Source organism: Theropithecus gelada, chromosome 3 (assembly GCF_003255815.1).
Source record: "Theropithecus gelada isolate Dixy chromosome 3, Tgel_1.0, whole genome shotgun sequence".
Lineage (NCBI taxonomy): Eukaryota > Metazoa > Chordata > Mammalia > Primates > Cercopithecidae > Theropithecus > Theropithecus gelada.
Window position 1 is genome coordinate 147,135,177 of NC_037670.1, and position 18,752 is coordinate 147,153,928.

The window sequence follows — 18,752 nt, forward strand, 5'->3', positions numbered from 1 at the left end:
TAGGAGGCCGAGGTGGGTAGATCGCTTGAGGACAGGAGTTGGAGACCAGCTTGGGCAACATGGCAAAACCCCTCTCTATTAAAAATGAAAAATTAACCAGGTGTGGTAGCTCACGACTGTAATCCCATCTACTCCAGGGGCTAAGGCATGTGGCGGAGGTTGCAGTGAGCCAAGATGGCGCCACCACTCCAGCCTGGGCAACAGAGGTAGACTCCGTCTCAAAAAAAAAAAAAAAAAAAAAAAAAAAAAGAAACAAAGAAAGAAATATAAGACTACGAATAAGAGAGAATGACGACCAAACACCACCATACACTTTAGCCTAACATTCGGGACTTCCCACATTTTATAACAATCTACTTTCTAGCCTCTTGTATAATTGCATTATCTACACATACAGATTTATTAATTATTGACCAAACATGTTACATTTTCTGAATCATGTATTTCTCTTGACTGGGATCCCTTTTTTCACTCCCTTCATTGCCCAGGTCTATCTCCAAATCTTCTTGGAAGATGATAAACCAATTACTTAACAACAAAGCAGGTAATAGCTGATGATGACACAGCCTTCATAGTTGTCTTACTGTGGAACTTTTCAGGTATTTATGACCTTTATGTATTTCACCTTACCCTAATGATAGAAATAACACAAATTCACCTCTAATGGTGAACAACTTGTCTTAATTTTATTCCAAAACAGAATAATTTCACCTGTATTTGAAAGGTTCTTGAACTCTGATATCCCCTCTGTGTTGACCCATTTTCCAAGAAGCAACCCCCTCAAAAACAAAAATAAAAACCAGTCTTTTTCCTTAATCATTGAGAATTAGCTAACGACTACAAGGTAACTAATGTTCTTTTTGTAATTTCATACAACAAAAAGAACATAAGGAAATGAAGTCATTCCCAAACTCTCAAAAGCAACACATTCCCTGTGTGAAGTTATGTATGAAATAATCAGGTGGCATTCTGTTTGCTAGATACAAAGCCTTTAAAGAACTCTCTTATAGCTACCTTCTAAATTATGCATTAAAAAATCTGACTCAGAAATAGCAGTTTACCATGGATTCTTGTAGAACAGTTCTAAGAGTCTTAAAAATGCATTTCCCAAACCACATTTCCCTTTGAAAACTTAAAACAGGGAAAAGATGAATGAGTTAATTCGATATAAAATTATCGTATGTGAACTGAACTAAACTATATTAAATAATGGATCAAAATGTTCAAAGGCAAGAACATAAGAAGTTTAACCTCAGACATAAAAACCATGGGACTTCTATAGCCTAGGAAATATGCATATATATTCTCTAAGTGTGTGTATATATATGTATATATAATACACACACACATATACTCTACCACAAGGTAAATTCCATATATTTATATATATATGAAGATACATATATATACATATATGTATGTATATAAAACAACAGCAATAATGTGGCAAATTTTTGCGTATCATGAAATATCTTTAGTATTTCATTTGGTATTAACATTTCATCTTCTGGAAAAAAGGAATGAGCTATTATTTTAAAATAATTATTTACTAACTATACTTATCTCAATAAAATAGTTGAATCTGTATTCACGTTAATAGTAAAATAATGCTGGGATAAAAGGAGCTTACCATTAAGTAAAGTAACAAAGACACTCACTTTTCTAGACCTTTCCCAGAGCAGATCTGAACTCGAGTTTCAACATAACTAATAAGAGTTCAATTTATACAGCACTTGCATACCAGAAACTGTCCTAAATTTTTTGTAAACATTATCTCATTTGAACCTCAGAGCCATGTTTCATCCTCATCTTTCATTCTTTCATTTACTATATGCAAGTGTTCAACAATAGGAAACACAAATAACATTACAACAGTACAAGGATTAATATTTATTTGATGTTTAAGTTGTTAAAATGCAGAAAAAGAGGTATATGCAAACATCTACGATGCAAAGTACAATACGACGGCCTTTTGGGTTATAATGGGGGAACTGTAAGCTCTTCATGCATTTTTTCTCTCACCCAGTATAATAAAAGTGAACAGACACAGGGGCAGGAAGACTTTCTGAAGGAGGCAGAATTTCTCATGGGTCGTGGAATGGAGAAGTAGGAATTCCAAATGAAGAGAATAACATGAGGTAAAATTAAAATCCAAGAAAATACACGGTGTGAACTAGGAACAGGCAGTAATTCACTTTATCTAGAACACAGGCCATAACTGTTACATGGGAAGGAACAGCTGAAATGCAGATGGGGCCACACTGAACACCACAACTGCTGAAAGCTTAACAAAGGAGTCTGAATTTCATTTTTTTTTTTTCCTATATTCAAAGTTCGGTCATGATGAGATCAGGAAGGTGTTTCAATGATGTTTATCTAAAAAGAAAAATATGTAGGATTGGAAAGAGGAAGTAGGTAAGAGATTACTGTCATGCTCCATATGTGAAACAATGAAGTCTCCAGCTATGGCAATGGCTATGAAATAAGACAAGAGTAGCAGATAATGCAGTATTACAGAAGAACCAGCAGTATGGAGTAATTCAGTTGGAAAGGCAATAAAAAAGGAAGGGCTTGAGATTATGAGTCAGAAGGGTGAATATGACATTAATGGAAGAACTAGGTATTGGATGAAAAAGAAAGTGACATTTAAATCTACTGAATTTCAGAAGTTTCATATCCATCAGTTTACCATGGGTTTAAGTGACACAGTGTGAAACAAGGAGTTGATCTACCTAAAAAAGTGTGAGTAGCAAGCAGCAGTGATATTCACAGTAAGCACAGTGAACTTGTTCTTTATTACTGTAGGTTTTTTCAGTGGATCTAACTAAGTGCAAAATCCCAATATCTTCTAAATTCTCAAACTCTACAAGGTAGTGACCCTATCTATCTTTTTCAAATCCTATTGCTTTGTATCTGACCATGTATACAGAGAGTACACAAACTTTTGACCATGGTTCACAGACTGATATTTGAGCCTTGTTCATTATATATCAGAATCATGAAAATACTTTGCACATAGGCAATGAAATCATTTTAGACATTTACTAGTAATAATAGAAGTCTTTCTGCCAGTTTGTAACAAAAAGCTAGAAGTAATCATTGTCATCTATTACATAAGTAATATTCTGCTAAGATAACATCACTTGGCCCTGCTCTATCTAAGGTGATTAGGGAAAATGGAAGCATTTAACTTTCTTTCTAGTCTAAAGCAAAGATAATTTAAGATATTTTGAACCAAGAAGATATTAATCGACAAAAAGCATTAAATATCACTGATACTCTTTTGTGAGTATACATAACCACTTTTGCCACAGCCTTTTCAAAATGCTTTAAAAAAAAAAAGCTTTATATGAAAAATGAGAAGCTGTGCTGATCAGAACAAATAAACAATTAAAAACAAAATCTAACGCTGTGAGCCTGGCATATAGTGTCAAATAAATTTTTTTAAAATAAATGATTCAATATACTGTATAGAAGGAATTTACTGGATATACAATATTCTTTGTTACTGGTGGATTTCCTGAAGCTTTTCCTGTTAACTATTTCCTTATCTCCTTGGTTCTTCTCTAAACCCACTCCAATCAGGTTTGCTCTCAACCGTCCAAGGAATCTGCCCTTATCAAAGTCAAGAGTGTTTTCCAACTTGACAAATCCAAAGGTTACTTTGTCATCTTACCAGACTTGGCAGCAGGTGGCACAGACATTAGCTTTCTCCTCCTTGAAATGGCTTATCTTGGATTCCCTGATGCCCAACTCTCTAGTTCTTTTCTCACCCCCGTTTCTTTCCCTTTTGTACAACCTCTAAATTCTTGTGTCCACAGAACTCTGTCCTGGGCTCCTTTTCTCCTTGAGCTCTAGACTCTCCCAAAGAGTTCTGAAGATGTCCCATGGTTTAAAATACCAATGTTATCTAAATGATTCCCAAATCTGTTAAAATTAAAATTTAAGCATATTAAAATTCCAGACTTCTATAACCAGCCATCACCTGCAGTCTCGACATGGACAATCAATATTTGACTTCAGCATACACAAAACAGAACTCTTGATCCCCTCTCCCCAACCCACCAAAACAATGTTACTTCACAAGAAGAGGGATTATCGTATACCAAGAGCCTAGAAAAGTGCCTGACTAGAACGGGCACTGTGTTAAAACAAAAATACCCTAATCAGAGAAGCCACATCATACTATGCTTAATATAAAAGCTCCATTAGGTAAACATTGACGATCCCTAGATGCTGCCAGAAATTCCTATACTTTTATCTTGTCCCTTTAGAGGAGAGCAGGTGGTTCAGTGTTTTGACCCAGGCTACAGTTCTCAAGTGTGGGAGCAGAGTGGAATTCCTAAGGACAATACAGAGTGCCAACCCAAGAGGATGCAAAAACAGTCTCCTAGATGAAGTCCAGAAGCCTAAGAACTTCATAGGCAACACAGAGGTAAAACCAGGCCCACAAGCAAAAGATCTACAGCAGGACAATGAGTGGTGCCTGGAGAGATTACTTGAAGGATTAATATGTAGTTCCTGTTCATTTTAAACAACACTGGCCCATGCCCACAGTAGGGTGAGGCCACCTGCAATTCATTCTTCACATCACAGAGAAGTGGCTTTCCAGACCCTCAATTTGTTCCAGTCATTCCTTTGCTTATATCCCAACACTGTTCTCTACCATAAAGTAAATTCCAAGCTCTTTGATCTAGTGTATAAGGTCATAAGTATTCAAATCCTTTCTTAACTCTTTAGCCTCTTCTAGTACTCCAGCAACACACACCATACCTCCCTTTCATGCTCCTCATGCCGTTGTTAAAGCTGTTTTCTCCCTGATGGTTAATTTTGTGTTCATCATCCAAAACTCAGAATTACTGTTTTCTTAAAACCTTTGTTAAACTTCAATTAAATGTCCAAGAAAGAATTGGGTTTCCACACTCCCAAACCAACTCTATTTCCTGGCACCCAGCTAGACTGTTCCCAGCTTCGCCTACATTAGATGTGACCACAGGACAAAGTCCTCAGATGGGATGTCAGGCCAGGGCTCCTCAATTCTCACTGTGCATCAGCATTACATGGGAAAATTATTAAAAAGAGGTATTAGGCCTGACCTCCACAGACCATTTCACTTAGTCTGCGGTGAGGCCCAAGTATTAAAGCTCTTCTGTTCGTTCTAATGTGCATATAAAGTTGGAGAGCACTAAAGAAATCCATGCCAATTATCCAATAAAAATGAAGATACTGCCACCCATGTGCTCCTGCTGTACAGTATACATACCCCCAGTAATGTACTGATCAACTATACCATTACATTTCATACATCTATATGATTTATACATCTATACCATTTATACAACTATACCATTTTATACATCTGTCTACTGACCACATATAAATGCCTTGAGGGAAGGAATCAAACTTTGTCATTTATGTATTTTCACTGCTTAACCTAGTAACTGACATTTTTCTTAGGTATTCAATGACTTTTTTTTTTTGAGAGAGTCTCGCTTTGTCCAGCCCACTGCAGTCTCACTGCAGTCCAGTTCAGGCTGCAGTGGTGTGATTGTGGCTCACTGCAACCTCTGCCTCCTGGGTTCAGCGAATTGCCTCAGCCTCCCAAGTAGCTGGGATTACATGTGCGTGCCATCATGCCCAGACAATTTTTTTGTATTTTTAGTAGAGACGGGTTTCACCATGTTGGCCAGGCTGGTCTGGAACGCCCAACCTCAAGTGACCCACCCGCCTCAGCCTCCCAAAGTGCTGAGATTACAGGTGTGAGCCACCATGCCTGGCCAATGAACATTTTTGAATAAATAAAAGAAAAAATATATATCAAATATATAATTTTAAATTTGTTAGACTATTTTCATTAAACGACCATGAAAAATAAAGATACAGTTGCTTATTATGCTTGAAACAGTACACCCATATAATCCTTTCTTATTTATTAGTAGTTGAGAATAGACTTTGAAGTACTTTAGCAAAAATACTTTCTTTTTAGTATTACTACCACAAAGATGCGATCTCTTTGTAAAGCTGTGTTCTCTTATTTTTAAAAAGTGGAAAAGTTGGGATAACTTTCTAATTTCCATAGAGTAGAACTAGATAAAGAAGAAAAATCTAAAAATAAATGCAGGAATGTCTAAAGGTAACCTATATTCATTATCTAGGGAGATTCTGGAGAAAGAAAAGACAAATTCAACAAAACATTTTAGAAGAGACCTCATTTTAGAATATTCTTATGTAACTCTGCCACATGTAAGCCAAAGGTAAGAAACAAAATAATGCACAGTCAAATGGAGCAACACTAATAAAGCCTATAATTTGTTAGGAATATGTTAAAATTACACTGACAATTTAAAAATTTGTGAGAGCAGAAGCAATACTACCAGAGACTCAAATTCATTTTAGTAAAATTAAATTCATCTGATTTACATTATGATACATTTATTTACCAAAAAAGTGAACACATATATAAATATTATGGCCACTCCAATGATTAATTTCAGAATTTCAAAAATTATATAACAATATAACTATTCTTAAGATCTTAAGTTTTTCCCTTGCTATATCCCCAAACACAAAACCTGCCATTTAATACATTTACTTACTCTCCTCAAATGTTTTGAGATTTTAAAATATATATATAATTATATATATATATGAGAAAAATATGCTCATATATATGAGAAAAATATACTCCTCCAAAATATACTCGCTACCATGGTATTTATTTTTCTATTTCAGAAGTCATTTTTGAAAGTCATTTTGAAAGGTGTCCAATGCAACTGTCAGTAGAATGTGCTATTATTTTTGCTTAAGTAGACAAATTACTGTATGTTAAATGAAACCTATTATCAATCACAGGCTACTAGTTAGGAAAAAAAGAGACAGTGGTAGAAGTCAGTTCCCAGTTTCCTTTGGGGATTCACATTTCTCTCCCTGTTTTCCTTCTGCACACCTTCAATGAAGAGGTTCAAAATGGTTAATGCCTCATGGTTCCTGGACTTCTAGGGGAAGACACCCATGGTGACCACACCAACTGCCTATTCATTGATTTCTTTAAACTCTTAGACTCAAAGCACTTAATCTCCAAAGCAAAAGCTTCTAGGGAAAGGAAATCATAAACCTGAAGTATACTTTTTAACCATTCACAAATATTTCTGCTTATCCCTTACAAATACCCAAACAGTTCTGTGATGTTACTTAACATGGGTGGTGTAAGACATGAAGAATTTGAGTCGGAGGAGGGATAAGTGAACAAGGTCTCAATTAACTTTGCTTTGACACTCAGATAAATCTGGGTGAGTCACTTTCTTCAGTTAATGGAATGAGATCATAAAAGATTAATGAAAGCTGCTTTTGGCAGAAAAGAGCAGGATCTAGATAGCTATAAAATTTAGTTACTTAATCATTTTAAGAGACAAATATAGAAGTTAAAGGAGAATTATAGGAGTAGATAAGGTACTATGTATCCCACTCTTCAGATTCTGTTCATTTAGGATTGCCTGTCTCTCTATAGTCCATAAGATGCTTACCTACCTCTGTTAATATCTCAAACACAACCCCATCTCCTCTCATACTACAGTAGTCAATGATGTGCAGATCCCCAAAACGCCATGTATTTCACACCTCCATACTTTACATGTGCCTGTCCCTCTGCCCAGAACACCTTAGCATCTACTCATTTTGGAGAACCTCTTCATGATGTATCCAGAAGCAGAAATTAACAATACCACTGTAGCATTTACAATAGCATTTTTTTTTCTATAAACCTTGCAAAAATCTAGGTTTTATCTGTCTCTAGGTTCCTATTATTTAACACAATGCATAGTGGAAACTATATATACATATATATATGTGTATATATATATGCACCCTGCATGATTATAGATAATGGGTTAACTAATTAATTTGAACATACTGCATTACCTTATGTTATATTTAAAAATAACCTTTAATAAACACATTTGTTTTAGGAAAGGCAGCTGATTAACTGGTACCACTTAAGTAACAGCATTTTCATTTAAAAAAGTGAAATAAAATTATTCTTATTAAGACTATAAAACATATAGTTTTAATATTATGTAACATTGTTTCTCTAAAATAATATATATTTGAAATTAACTGCATTTCCTTAAAATATTCTGAAATTAAACTTTCCACTGACGGATTATTCTCCCTTCACTCCAGTTCTTTTTTTATAACATCCCGATTCAACTATATCACAGCTAACAATTTCAGATTCTTGTAGTTATGCCACTCATTTTGGACTATACATGTTGACCTTCTTTACTTTCTTAATATTTCATTCTATGAATGTGCACCACTGCAGATACATTATTCTCAAATCAAAGAATTCAAAGTATGAAATTTTAATAGCACAATAGCTAATCTAGAAGCTACTTACATTGTTTTTATTCTTTTTTATGTTTTCTTGATAACAATAACAATTTGTCTTTCAGTTATCCCTGATTTCATATCTTAACTGTGGTATGTGCTATCTTCTATCTTAGTGTTTTAAAAGTTTCCTTCACGCCCTAATGTTAACAATTAATACGTTACTGGCTCTGATTCAAAGTAATGTAAATATCCTTTTTCAGAAGAGAGTTTCCTGTTTTTCCACTCCTGATGCTAATCCTGAAGCTCTGGGACAAAGGATATGACCAAATGATAGTCATCGATGTCATGTGGCAGCCCTGGCAAGACTCCCTTCTCATTCTTGTCCTTTCCTTCTTGAGTCTCCAGACATTGCCTGGCTGCTGCCATCCTGCACATTTCACCAGAACAGCCCTTGATCTTGAGCTTCTGACTCTTAAGCAAGCAACATCTTTGAGATTTTCTAGGAGATTTGTGCTGCCAAAAACAAGGGACCACATAAGGGTAAACACATACAGAAGTGAGACTGTTACAGTTAGGAGGAGTCTCAAACCTTTTCCTGAAACATGGAGAAGGTGGGGTAAATCTCATTGACATACACCTGAGCCAGGTTCCAGCAGCTCCACTGGCTTTAGATCCTTCCTGCCTCCCCAAGGCCTGCTCTTCTATTTCTCTTCTCAGGCTATTCCTTTCTATAAAGAACAGACTAGTTTCTGTGATTTATATTGCTTTGCCTTATCTTTTCTTTTTAACCTTTGTTGGAATATAACAAAAGAAAAAATGTACAGGCATACATCATTTTATTGAACTCCTCTTTATCGCACTTTGCAGATACTATGTTTTTTACACATTGAAGGTTTGTGGCAATCCTGAGTCAAGCAAGTCTATAAGTGCTATTTTTCCAACAGCATGTGCTCACTTCTGTGTCTCATTTTGATAATTCTCACAATATTTCAAACTCTTTCATTGTTATTATATCTGTTACGGTGATCTGTGATCAGTGATCTGTGGTGTCACTATTGCAACTGTTTTAAGGCACCATGAACTGCTCCCATATAAGACAACAAACTCATTCAATAAATGTTATGTGTGTTCTGACTGTCCAGCCATTTCCTCATTTCTTTCCCTCCACTCAGCCCTGTCTATTCCCTAAAACACGCCAACATTGAAATTAGGCCAATTAATAACCTGATAATGGCCTTTAAGTGTTCTAATGAAATGAAGAGTCACATATCTCTCACTTTAAGTCAAAAGCTAGAAGGGATTAAGCTTAGAAAGGCATGTCATAAGGAGAGGCAGGTCAAATGCTAGGCCTCTTGCCCCAAACAGCCAAATTGAAGGATATGAGAAAGGTAAGGAAGCTGCAGAAGAAAAGTTTGAAGCTAGGAGAAGTTGGTTCATGAGGTTAAAGGCAATAAGCCATCTCCATAACAAAGGTGCAAGGTGAAGCAGCAAGTGCTGATGTAGAAGCTGCAGCAAGTTATCCAGAAGATCTAGCTAAGATCATTGAAGAAAGTGACTAAACTAAACAACATATTTTAATGTAGATGAAACAGCTTTCTATCGGAAGATGCCATCTAGGGATTTCATAGCTACCGAGAAGTCCATGCCTGGTTTCAAAGCTGCAAAGGATGGGCTGATTCTCTTGTTAGTCGCTAATGAAGCTGGTGAGTTTAGGTTGAAGCTAATGCTTCAGAATAGTAAGCGATTACTATTCTGAAAACATTAGGGATTTCAAGAATCATGCTAAATCTACTTTGCTAGTACTCCATAAATGGGACAACAGAGCCTGGATGACAGCACATATGTTTCCAGCATGGTTTTCTGAATATTGAGACTTCTAAGAAAATAAAGATTCCTTTCAAAATAGTATTGCTCACTGACAATGCACTTAGTAACCCAAGGGTTCTGATGGAGATGTACAAGAAGATTCACATTGATTTCATGCCTGCTAACATAACATCCACTCTGCAGCCCATGAATCAAGAAGGAATTTTGACTTTCAAGTCTTATTATTTAAGAAATACATTTCGTAAAGCTATAGTTGCCACAGATAGTGATTGCACGATGGATTGGAGCAAAGTAAATGGAAAACCTTCTGGAAAGGATTCACCATTCTAGGTGCCATTAACACACTTGTGATTCAAGGGAGGAGGTCAAAATGTCAACATGAACAGGCATTTGGAAGAAGTTGATTCTGATCCTCATAAATGCCTTTGAGGGATTCAAGACTTCCGTGAAGGAAGTAACTGGAGATGTTCTAGAAATAGCAAGAGAATTCGAAATAGAAGTAGAGCCTAAAGATGTGACTGAATTGCTAAAATCTCGTGATAAAACTTGAATGCGTGAGGTATTGCTTCTTATGGATGAACAAAGAAAGTTGTTTCTTGAGGTGAAATCTAATCCTAGTGAAGATGCTGTGAACACTGTTGAAATGACAAAGGATTTAGAATATTTATACAAATGTAGCTGATAAAGCAGTAGCAGGGTATGAGAGGACTAATTCCAATTTTAAAAGATGTTCTTCTGTGGATAAAATACTATCAAACAGTGTCAGATATTATTCGGAAATCTTCTGTGAAGAGTGAATTGCCGTGGCAAACTTCATTGTTGTCTTATTTAAAGAAACTGCTACAGTCAACCTAGTGAGTAAGCAGCCATCCACATCAAGGTGAGACCATCTACCAGCAAAAAGATTATGACTTGTTGAGGGCTCAAATGATTGGTAGCATTTTTTAAAACATACAGTATTTTTAAATTAAGGTACATAGATTATTTTTTAAACACAATGTTATTATACACCTAATAGACTACAGTACAGTACAAACATAAATTTTATATGCAGTGTGAAATTTTAAAAAATTGTGTGACCTGCTTTATTGCAATATTCACTTTGTGGCAGTGGTCTGGAACTGGACCCACAATATCTCCAAGGTATGCTTGCATGGCATTCAGAAAAAAAAAAAAAAGTGTCTTGGCTGCTTTCTAAACAATTTATTTTCATAATTTCTGTAAAATGATTATTATTTGTCCTTATTTACAGGGGTACTCTTTCTTTTTGTTTTAAAATCAATCAGAAATAATCCTCAAGCTTTTCTTTCAAATCTCAAAACTGAAAGAAATTATAGTTTTAGCTCAGACATATAAAGAGCTTGGAAGTCATCACTCCCACCCTTAGAATAAAAAGTTGGGCAAGCTGCAAATCATTGACTTTTCTTGAACTTCTCAAGAGAACTGAGGGTGCAGGGGAAACCACTAACCAAAATCTAGAAAGATGGGCAAATCCAGAAAGACACAGTACTTGGAGCAGAAGTTGCTGTATGCCATGAGTGGTAGGAACATTTACTTGTCTAGTAATTTTGAAAAATTACTAGGAGCTGGGTGCAGATAGTAACAAGCTCCTGGAGCCAATCATAAAGATGCCCCCAAACTGTGCTAGACTTTCCTTTTAGTTACCCCAACAAGTTCTCACAGTGAGGATCCAAAAAAGATCCCCATATGGCCATGGCAGAAAAAAGGGGGAGAAAGTCATTGTTCAATCTCCCAGATCCTTCTCTTCAACAAAAGCAGGAAGGTTTTGCCTGAGGGAAACACTGAAAACTTATCCCAGGTGGAGGAAGAAAATACCACCCCACTCCAGCCCTCTTGACTCACGTACTGAAAAGCAAAAACAAAAAACAGAGTGAACAGGAGACAGTACTTCAAAAAAAGAGACTAGAAAACTGCAGTCAGGGAACAGAATGAAGAACATGGTAGTAGGAGGGAACAATCCTTCTAGACCAGAAACAAAAACACTTACGAAGGTTATAGGTCCACTAAAAGATTGAGATTTAATTAGATTAAAGGACACTCCATCTCTTCAACACCTTACCACAACACCAACACAGTTCCAGGATGACAAGAGTGGATTGGTGACAGCTAAAAGAGCTGTAGGATGTAGACTTTCTCTGGGGTGGAGTACTTAGGGAAGCCCAGTCAAAAGGGGAGACAAAAATAAGGATACTGGAGGAATTTGAAGTTTCTTGTACTTATGGCTATAAGAAACATTAAACATTAAACGCAGCTCAACTCCTACTCAGATTAATGAAAATATTCATATGAAAGCCTTAGTTACCTCAGTTCTCAGTTCTCGTTACCTGATATATCCGGCTTACAACAAAAAAATTTATGAGGCACATCAAAAGCAAAAAAACAAAAGAAACAGTCTGGAGAGATAGAGCAAGCATCTGAACTAGATTCAGATATGAGACAGATGTTAGAATTATCACACAAGGAATTTAAATTACTATTATTAATAGGCTAAGGGCCCTAATGTAAAAAGTTGAAAACATGCAAGAACAATGCATAATACAAGCAGCAGATGGAAACTACCAAAAATCAAAAGGAAATGCTAGAAATAAAAAAAAAAACATCGTGAAAGAAATGAAATATGCCTTTGATAGGCTCATTAGCCTATCGTATTAGCAATCCTAATACTTGACATTGCTGAGGAAATAATCAGTGAGCTTAAAGACATGTCAATAAAATCTTCCCAACCTGAAATACAAAGAGAAAAAGAGTTGATCAAACAACGGAACATCCCAGGACTATGGGATAACACAGGTGATACAAGTATGGGTGACATAAACATATCTGGAATACCAGAAAAAGAATAAAGAGGGGATAGGACAGAAGGAATTTTTGAAGTAATAACAGCTGCGAACTTTCCAAAATTAAAGATAGACACTGACCCCCAGATACAGGAAGCTCAGAAAAACACCAAGCAAAAGAAATACACACACACACACACACACACACACACACACACACACACACACACCCCTAGACATAGTATATTCGAATTGCAGAAAAAAATGAAAGAAGGAAAAACTCTTGAAGGAAGCCATAAGGGGGAAAATAACACCTTACCTCTAAAGGGTAAAGGATAAGAACTACATTAGACTTCTCATCAGAAATCATGCAAACAAAAAGACAGTATGGTGACATTTTCAGAGTGTTGAAAGAAAAAAAAAACTAACAGATAATTCTATATCCAGTGAAATCATATTTTAAATGTGAAGAAGAAACAACAACTTTCTCAGACAAAACCTGAGAGACTGCATCACCACTAGTCTTGGCCTGCAAGACATATTAAAAGAAGTTCTTCAGAGATAAGGAAAATAGTATCAGTAAGAAACCTGAATTTACATAAAGAAATGAAAGAGCATCAGAGGAAGAATAAATGAAGGTAAAATATATATAATATTTTATTTTTCCTATAACTGTTCAAAGCAATAATAGAAAGAATATATTGGGAGATTATAGTATATTGTAAGTGAAGTGAATGACAGCAATGTTACAAGGGATGAGAGGAAGGAATTGGGTATAGTCTATTATGGAGTAGCTGCAGTACACATGAAGCCTTATAGTATAGTGTTATCTGAGGGTAGGCTTAGATTATTTAAAAATGTGTATTTTAAACTCTAGGATAATCACCAAAATTTTGTTTCTTAAAAAAATGTATAAACAGTACAACAAAATATAAAAAAATGGAATTCATATAAAGTGTTCTCTCAAAATTAGAGAAGGCATAAAAAGTAGGGGAGGGCAAAGAACAAATGCATGGAAGTGGTAAAAGCTACAAAGATTATAAAATTTAATCCAAGTATATTAGTAATCACCTTAAATATGAGTGGCCTAAACATACCCATTAAAAGAACAAGATGATCCGTCTGGATTTTAAAAAAAGGAAACTTTAGCCAGGCGCGGTGACTTACTCCTGTAATCCCATCACTTTGGGAGGCTGAGGCGGGCAGATCATGAGGTCAGGAGATCGAGACCATCCTGGCCAACATGGTGAAACCCCGTCTCCACTAAAAATACAAAAATTAGCCAGGCATGGTGGTGTGTGCCTGTAATCCCAGCTACTCAGGAGGCTGAGGCAGGAGAATCAGTTGAACCCAGGAGGTAGAGGTTGCAGTGAGCTGAGATCACACGGCTGCACTCCAGCCTGGGCAACAGAGCAAGACTCCGTCTCAGAAAAAAAGAAAAACTTCAAGACCCAATTGCACACTGTCTACAAAACATCCACTTTAAAAATAAAGACTTAGGTTAAAAGTAAACAGATGGAGAAAGAGATACCATGTTAACCTTAATAAAAAGAAAGCTGGAGTGGCTATATTAGCTTAAGACAATGTAGACTTCAGAAAAAGGAAAATAATCAAGGATAAAAAGGAATACTGTATCACGATAAAGGAGTCAATTCTACAAAAAGACATAATAATCCTAATACAAATATATGTACCTAATAGAGTATCAAAATATATGAGACAAATACTGATAGAACTGAAAGGACAAATAAACAAATCTGCTATTTTTTATTTTTGTTGTTGTTCAGGTCAATGCTGAGCAAGGACAAACCCACTGTTATAGTCAGAGATCTGAATTGCAAGTAGGTTTCAAATCACGGAAGACTAAAACCAGGGTGCCCATAGTCCAGCTGATTCTTTAGTAGGCAGACAACTTAAACATATTTTAAGCTAATAACATAAACTCATAGGAACGTGGAAATATATTTTATAACCTTGTAACATCTAGTATATTCTAATCCATATGTAGTAACTCATTTAGAGGTCTTATAATTTCTTTGTTTTAAAATCAATAAAAAATAATCCATAAGCTTTTCTTTCAAATCTCAGAACTGAAAGGAATTATACCTCTAACTGAGACATATAAAGAGCTTGGAAGTCATCACTCCCATCCTCATAATAAAAAGCTGGGCAAGCTGCAAATAAATGACATTTCTTGGACTTATGAAGTCTTTTCTTATAGAGACTCTAGCCACTATAGAGGAAAAAATATGTTTTTTTCACTCAACTTGGATTCCCTCATACCTACAGAGGTTTTGGACTTGAATAAAGCTCAACAAATATCTACTGAATATCTGAATCTGAATTTTCCCACTAAATTATGTTCATCAACATTTATTTGTACAGGTGAGCTACTGTTTCACTAAAAATACAAAGTTCCAGCTGAAGTTATCTTTTAAATAGAAGATTTTGGTTTTATAGTCATCTTCTACTATTATCAAATAACTACCTGGTTTAATAAAACAATGAAATCAATTACGGTGAGTACACAAATTGTTCACAGAGTTAAAGCTCCACAGTGATTTACTATTAACTCTATTAATTTGTTGATTTGAAATGATCCACAAATTACCAATGCAAAGTAACCAGTATGGATATAACTCTGAAATTAAGAGATGATTTGCAAAAAGATTAAAAATAAAAATGTACATTATAGAAGTGTAACTCTTAAGGAACACGTAAATTTTTAAGTATCAGAATTTTATCAATTTAAGTTGTATATTAGGGCATAAATAATTTATACCCCCAACATAAACAAACAAAATGCAAATACAGAAGGACTACATTATTAGACAAATCACTGGGTCTAAAAAATGAAAAATGTGAAACATGATTTTATCCCCCCAACCAACTTTTTTTTTTTTTTTTTTTTTAAGACGAGTCTTGCTTTGTTGCCAGGCTGGAGCACAGTGGCATGATCTCAGCTCACTACACCCTCCGCTTCCCAGGTTCAAGCAATTATCCTGCCTCTGCCTCCTGAGTAGCTGGGACTACAGGTGCACACCACCATACCCAGCTAATTTTTCTATTTTTAGTAAAAATCAGGTTTCACTATGCTGCCCAGGATGGTCTCTATCTCCTGACCTCAAGATCCGCCTGCCTCAGCCTTCCAAAGCGCTGTTACAGGCGTGAGCCACTATGCCTGGCCTTTATCCCATTTTTGTATGTATAGCTAGAATAACAACTGAAAAGAAAATATAATATAGACTCTGTCTTCTCTTTAAATTACATATTTCAACAATCATCCTCAATTTATTTCTATCTAGGTGAGTTAAATTAAAAAATTTAAAATTTCATTACTTCCATACAACTCAGAAGATCAGCATCCTATCTTTATAAAATACTATTTTGCAGTGAGAAATATCTATTTATTATAATTTGCCAAGCTTCTTCAGATAGGAGATGATTTTCATTTCACTCTACAGGGCATGACCCATTTATACCTAATAGACACAAATTGATGTCCTAAAATAGGGCACATAGGGGCAATTATTTACTAGATAAGAAGTACTGATATTCTTCCCCTTCTACCAAATACGTCTTTCAAAACTTCTCTCATCACTATGTGATTTATTAAAATTCAATTTTGCTCAACTTTCCAAGTAAAGTGATTATAGCAAGTAAAGTACATCTTCATAGGCTTGTAAATACTTCATGTTTATTCCACGAGTCAGACAGGGGAATGAAAAATATCATAGACCACTTACCTGACATGCATTATAAAGGAGCTGGTGTTCTAGTTTTTTAATACCCAGAATCTGCTGAAACATTTCATAGAGTTGTTCCTTGCTCAGAATAAGTTCAGACACTGCACTTAAGGTCATTCTATTTGGCTGTTTGCACAAGTCCTCTTCACCCCTGTAAATGGCATCATATTTAGCTATCCATGAGCTCAACACTGTCTCTTTGCTCAAGCCATCTATTTCTGGCAAACTCCGCACACGTTTTTCTATGTTTTTCTTAAATACTTCTCTGAAGTCATTAGCAGAACACCCTCCACTCTGAACCATTCTGGCCACTCGGTCACTCTTTAGAAAAACCTGAAAAACAAACAAACAAAAAAACCCAATTATAATTAGGTGTGGGTGCTAACACCACTTGCTTTCAGCAGTCCAGCCAGAGTTTCTACAAATATTTCAGCCAAATAGTCCACAATGATTCAAAATGTTTTATAATACATGGTAACCAATGTCATAATGGTGGCCCCAAATCTCTCTAAAGTGTTAAAATGTTTAGGAGACACAGTATACAGTAAAAAACAACAACAACAAAAAAAAAACAAACAAACAAACAAACAAAAAAACCTGTAAGATAGTTTACTTTGACCTGTATGTCTCCCACCTCTAAAACTAAATCCTTTAGAGTGACGTCCTTATGAATGTGATTTGTGCTCTTATACACAGACTCCAGAACTCTCTCAAGCCTTCCACCACATGTGTTCAGAGTGAAAGGACAGCTGTCTGTGAATCAGGAAGCAGGTCTTCACAGACACCAAATGGGCTAACACCCTGATTTTGGACTTCCCAAATCTCCAGAACTGTGAGAAATAAATGACCATTGTTTATAAGAAAAAAAAAAAAAAAGATTAGGAAAACTGGAGATATGAACCCAACATCCATACCTGTGTCTGAGAGTTCTAGTTGGTTTTTCAGCAAGGAGAGAATCCTCTATCATTTGAGTATAGACTTGAAGACCAATAGTAGGGTAAGTCTAGTATCCAAGTCTATATTCATCATATGTAATTTTTACTCAAAATTGCCCAACAGCTGAGAGGCTAGAATATACCTGTCCCCATCCCTGATTTTACCACCTCTGCAACTTCTTACACACTTATCATAACTAGGAAGAATGGAGGCTTGAAAAAGCAATACCTCTAAGGGACTTCTAATTGTCCATTACTACTGAAAAGAAAATAAAATAAAAACAATGACAACCATAGGGTAAGATGTTCATGAGACAGGTAGCAAGGGTTGGGTAAAAATAAGTACAGTAATAAGGTCATATTTGGGAAGAGACACCAGATTTGGCCTTAAATCTCTCTATTCTGCTAAGTTATGTATCTAAGTATCAGTTAAGATTCATTAAACATCTATTATGCTGTCAATATTCCTAAGAATCCTCTATAAGCCATGTAAGACTGCTTTTATTATTGCTTTATTCTTTCCATAATGTCAAAATACTCTCCCAAAAAAGCCTGCAGGACAATTTAATAGAACCTCCACAAATTTTTTGCTGTTATTGAGCTTACAGAACAAAAATTCATGTCAACTTTTTTTTTTTTTTTTTTGAAACAGGGTCTCACTCTGTCGCCCAGGCTGGAGCCCAGTGACACAATCACAGCTCACTGCAGTCTTGACATCCCAGGCTCAAGCAATCCTCCCACCTCAGCTTCCCAAGTAGCTGGGACCTGCAAACACACACCATCATGCCTGGGCTAGTTTTTGTAATTTTTTTGTAGATATGGGGTCTCACTTATGTGGCTCAGGCTGGTCTCAAACTCCTGGGCTCAAGTAACCCTCCTGCCTTGACCTCCCAAAGTGCTAGGATTACAGGCATGAGCCACTATGCCTGGCCTCAACTTTTACCCTAAGAACTGACTTATTATAGTGATGTACTCCCAAGTTATGATCATACTACTTGCACCACACTTCCATGCCTGTCTGCATGTGGGCAAGCAGCACACCTGCTTGATACAGTCAAAGAGGACTCACTTGAACCACTGGCTGGCATGCTCAACCACCTGACCCCAAGCCTTTTCCC

At 36.0% G+C, this 18,752-nt stretch overlaps 1 protein-coding gene across 16 annotated transcripts in view; it reads right to left on the reverse strand.

Annotated features, from left to right (window-relative positions):
- CADPS2 (calcium dependent secretion activator 2) overlaps window positions 1–18,752 on the reverse strand; it is a 576,693-nt gene that overhangs the window by 336,782 nt on the left and 221,159 nt on the right. For all 16 annotated transcript variants that reach the window (XM_025379676.1, XM_025379667.1, XM_025379666.1 and 13 more), the window contains exon 3: window positions 16,700–17,032. In XM_025379676.1, coding sequence (XP_025235461.1) covers window positions 16,700–17,032 — 333 coding nt within the window. The remainder of the gene's footprint in view (window positions 1–16,699; window positions 17,033–18,752) is intronic.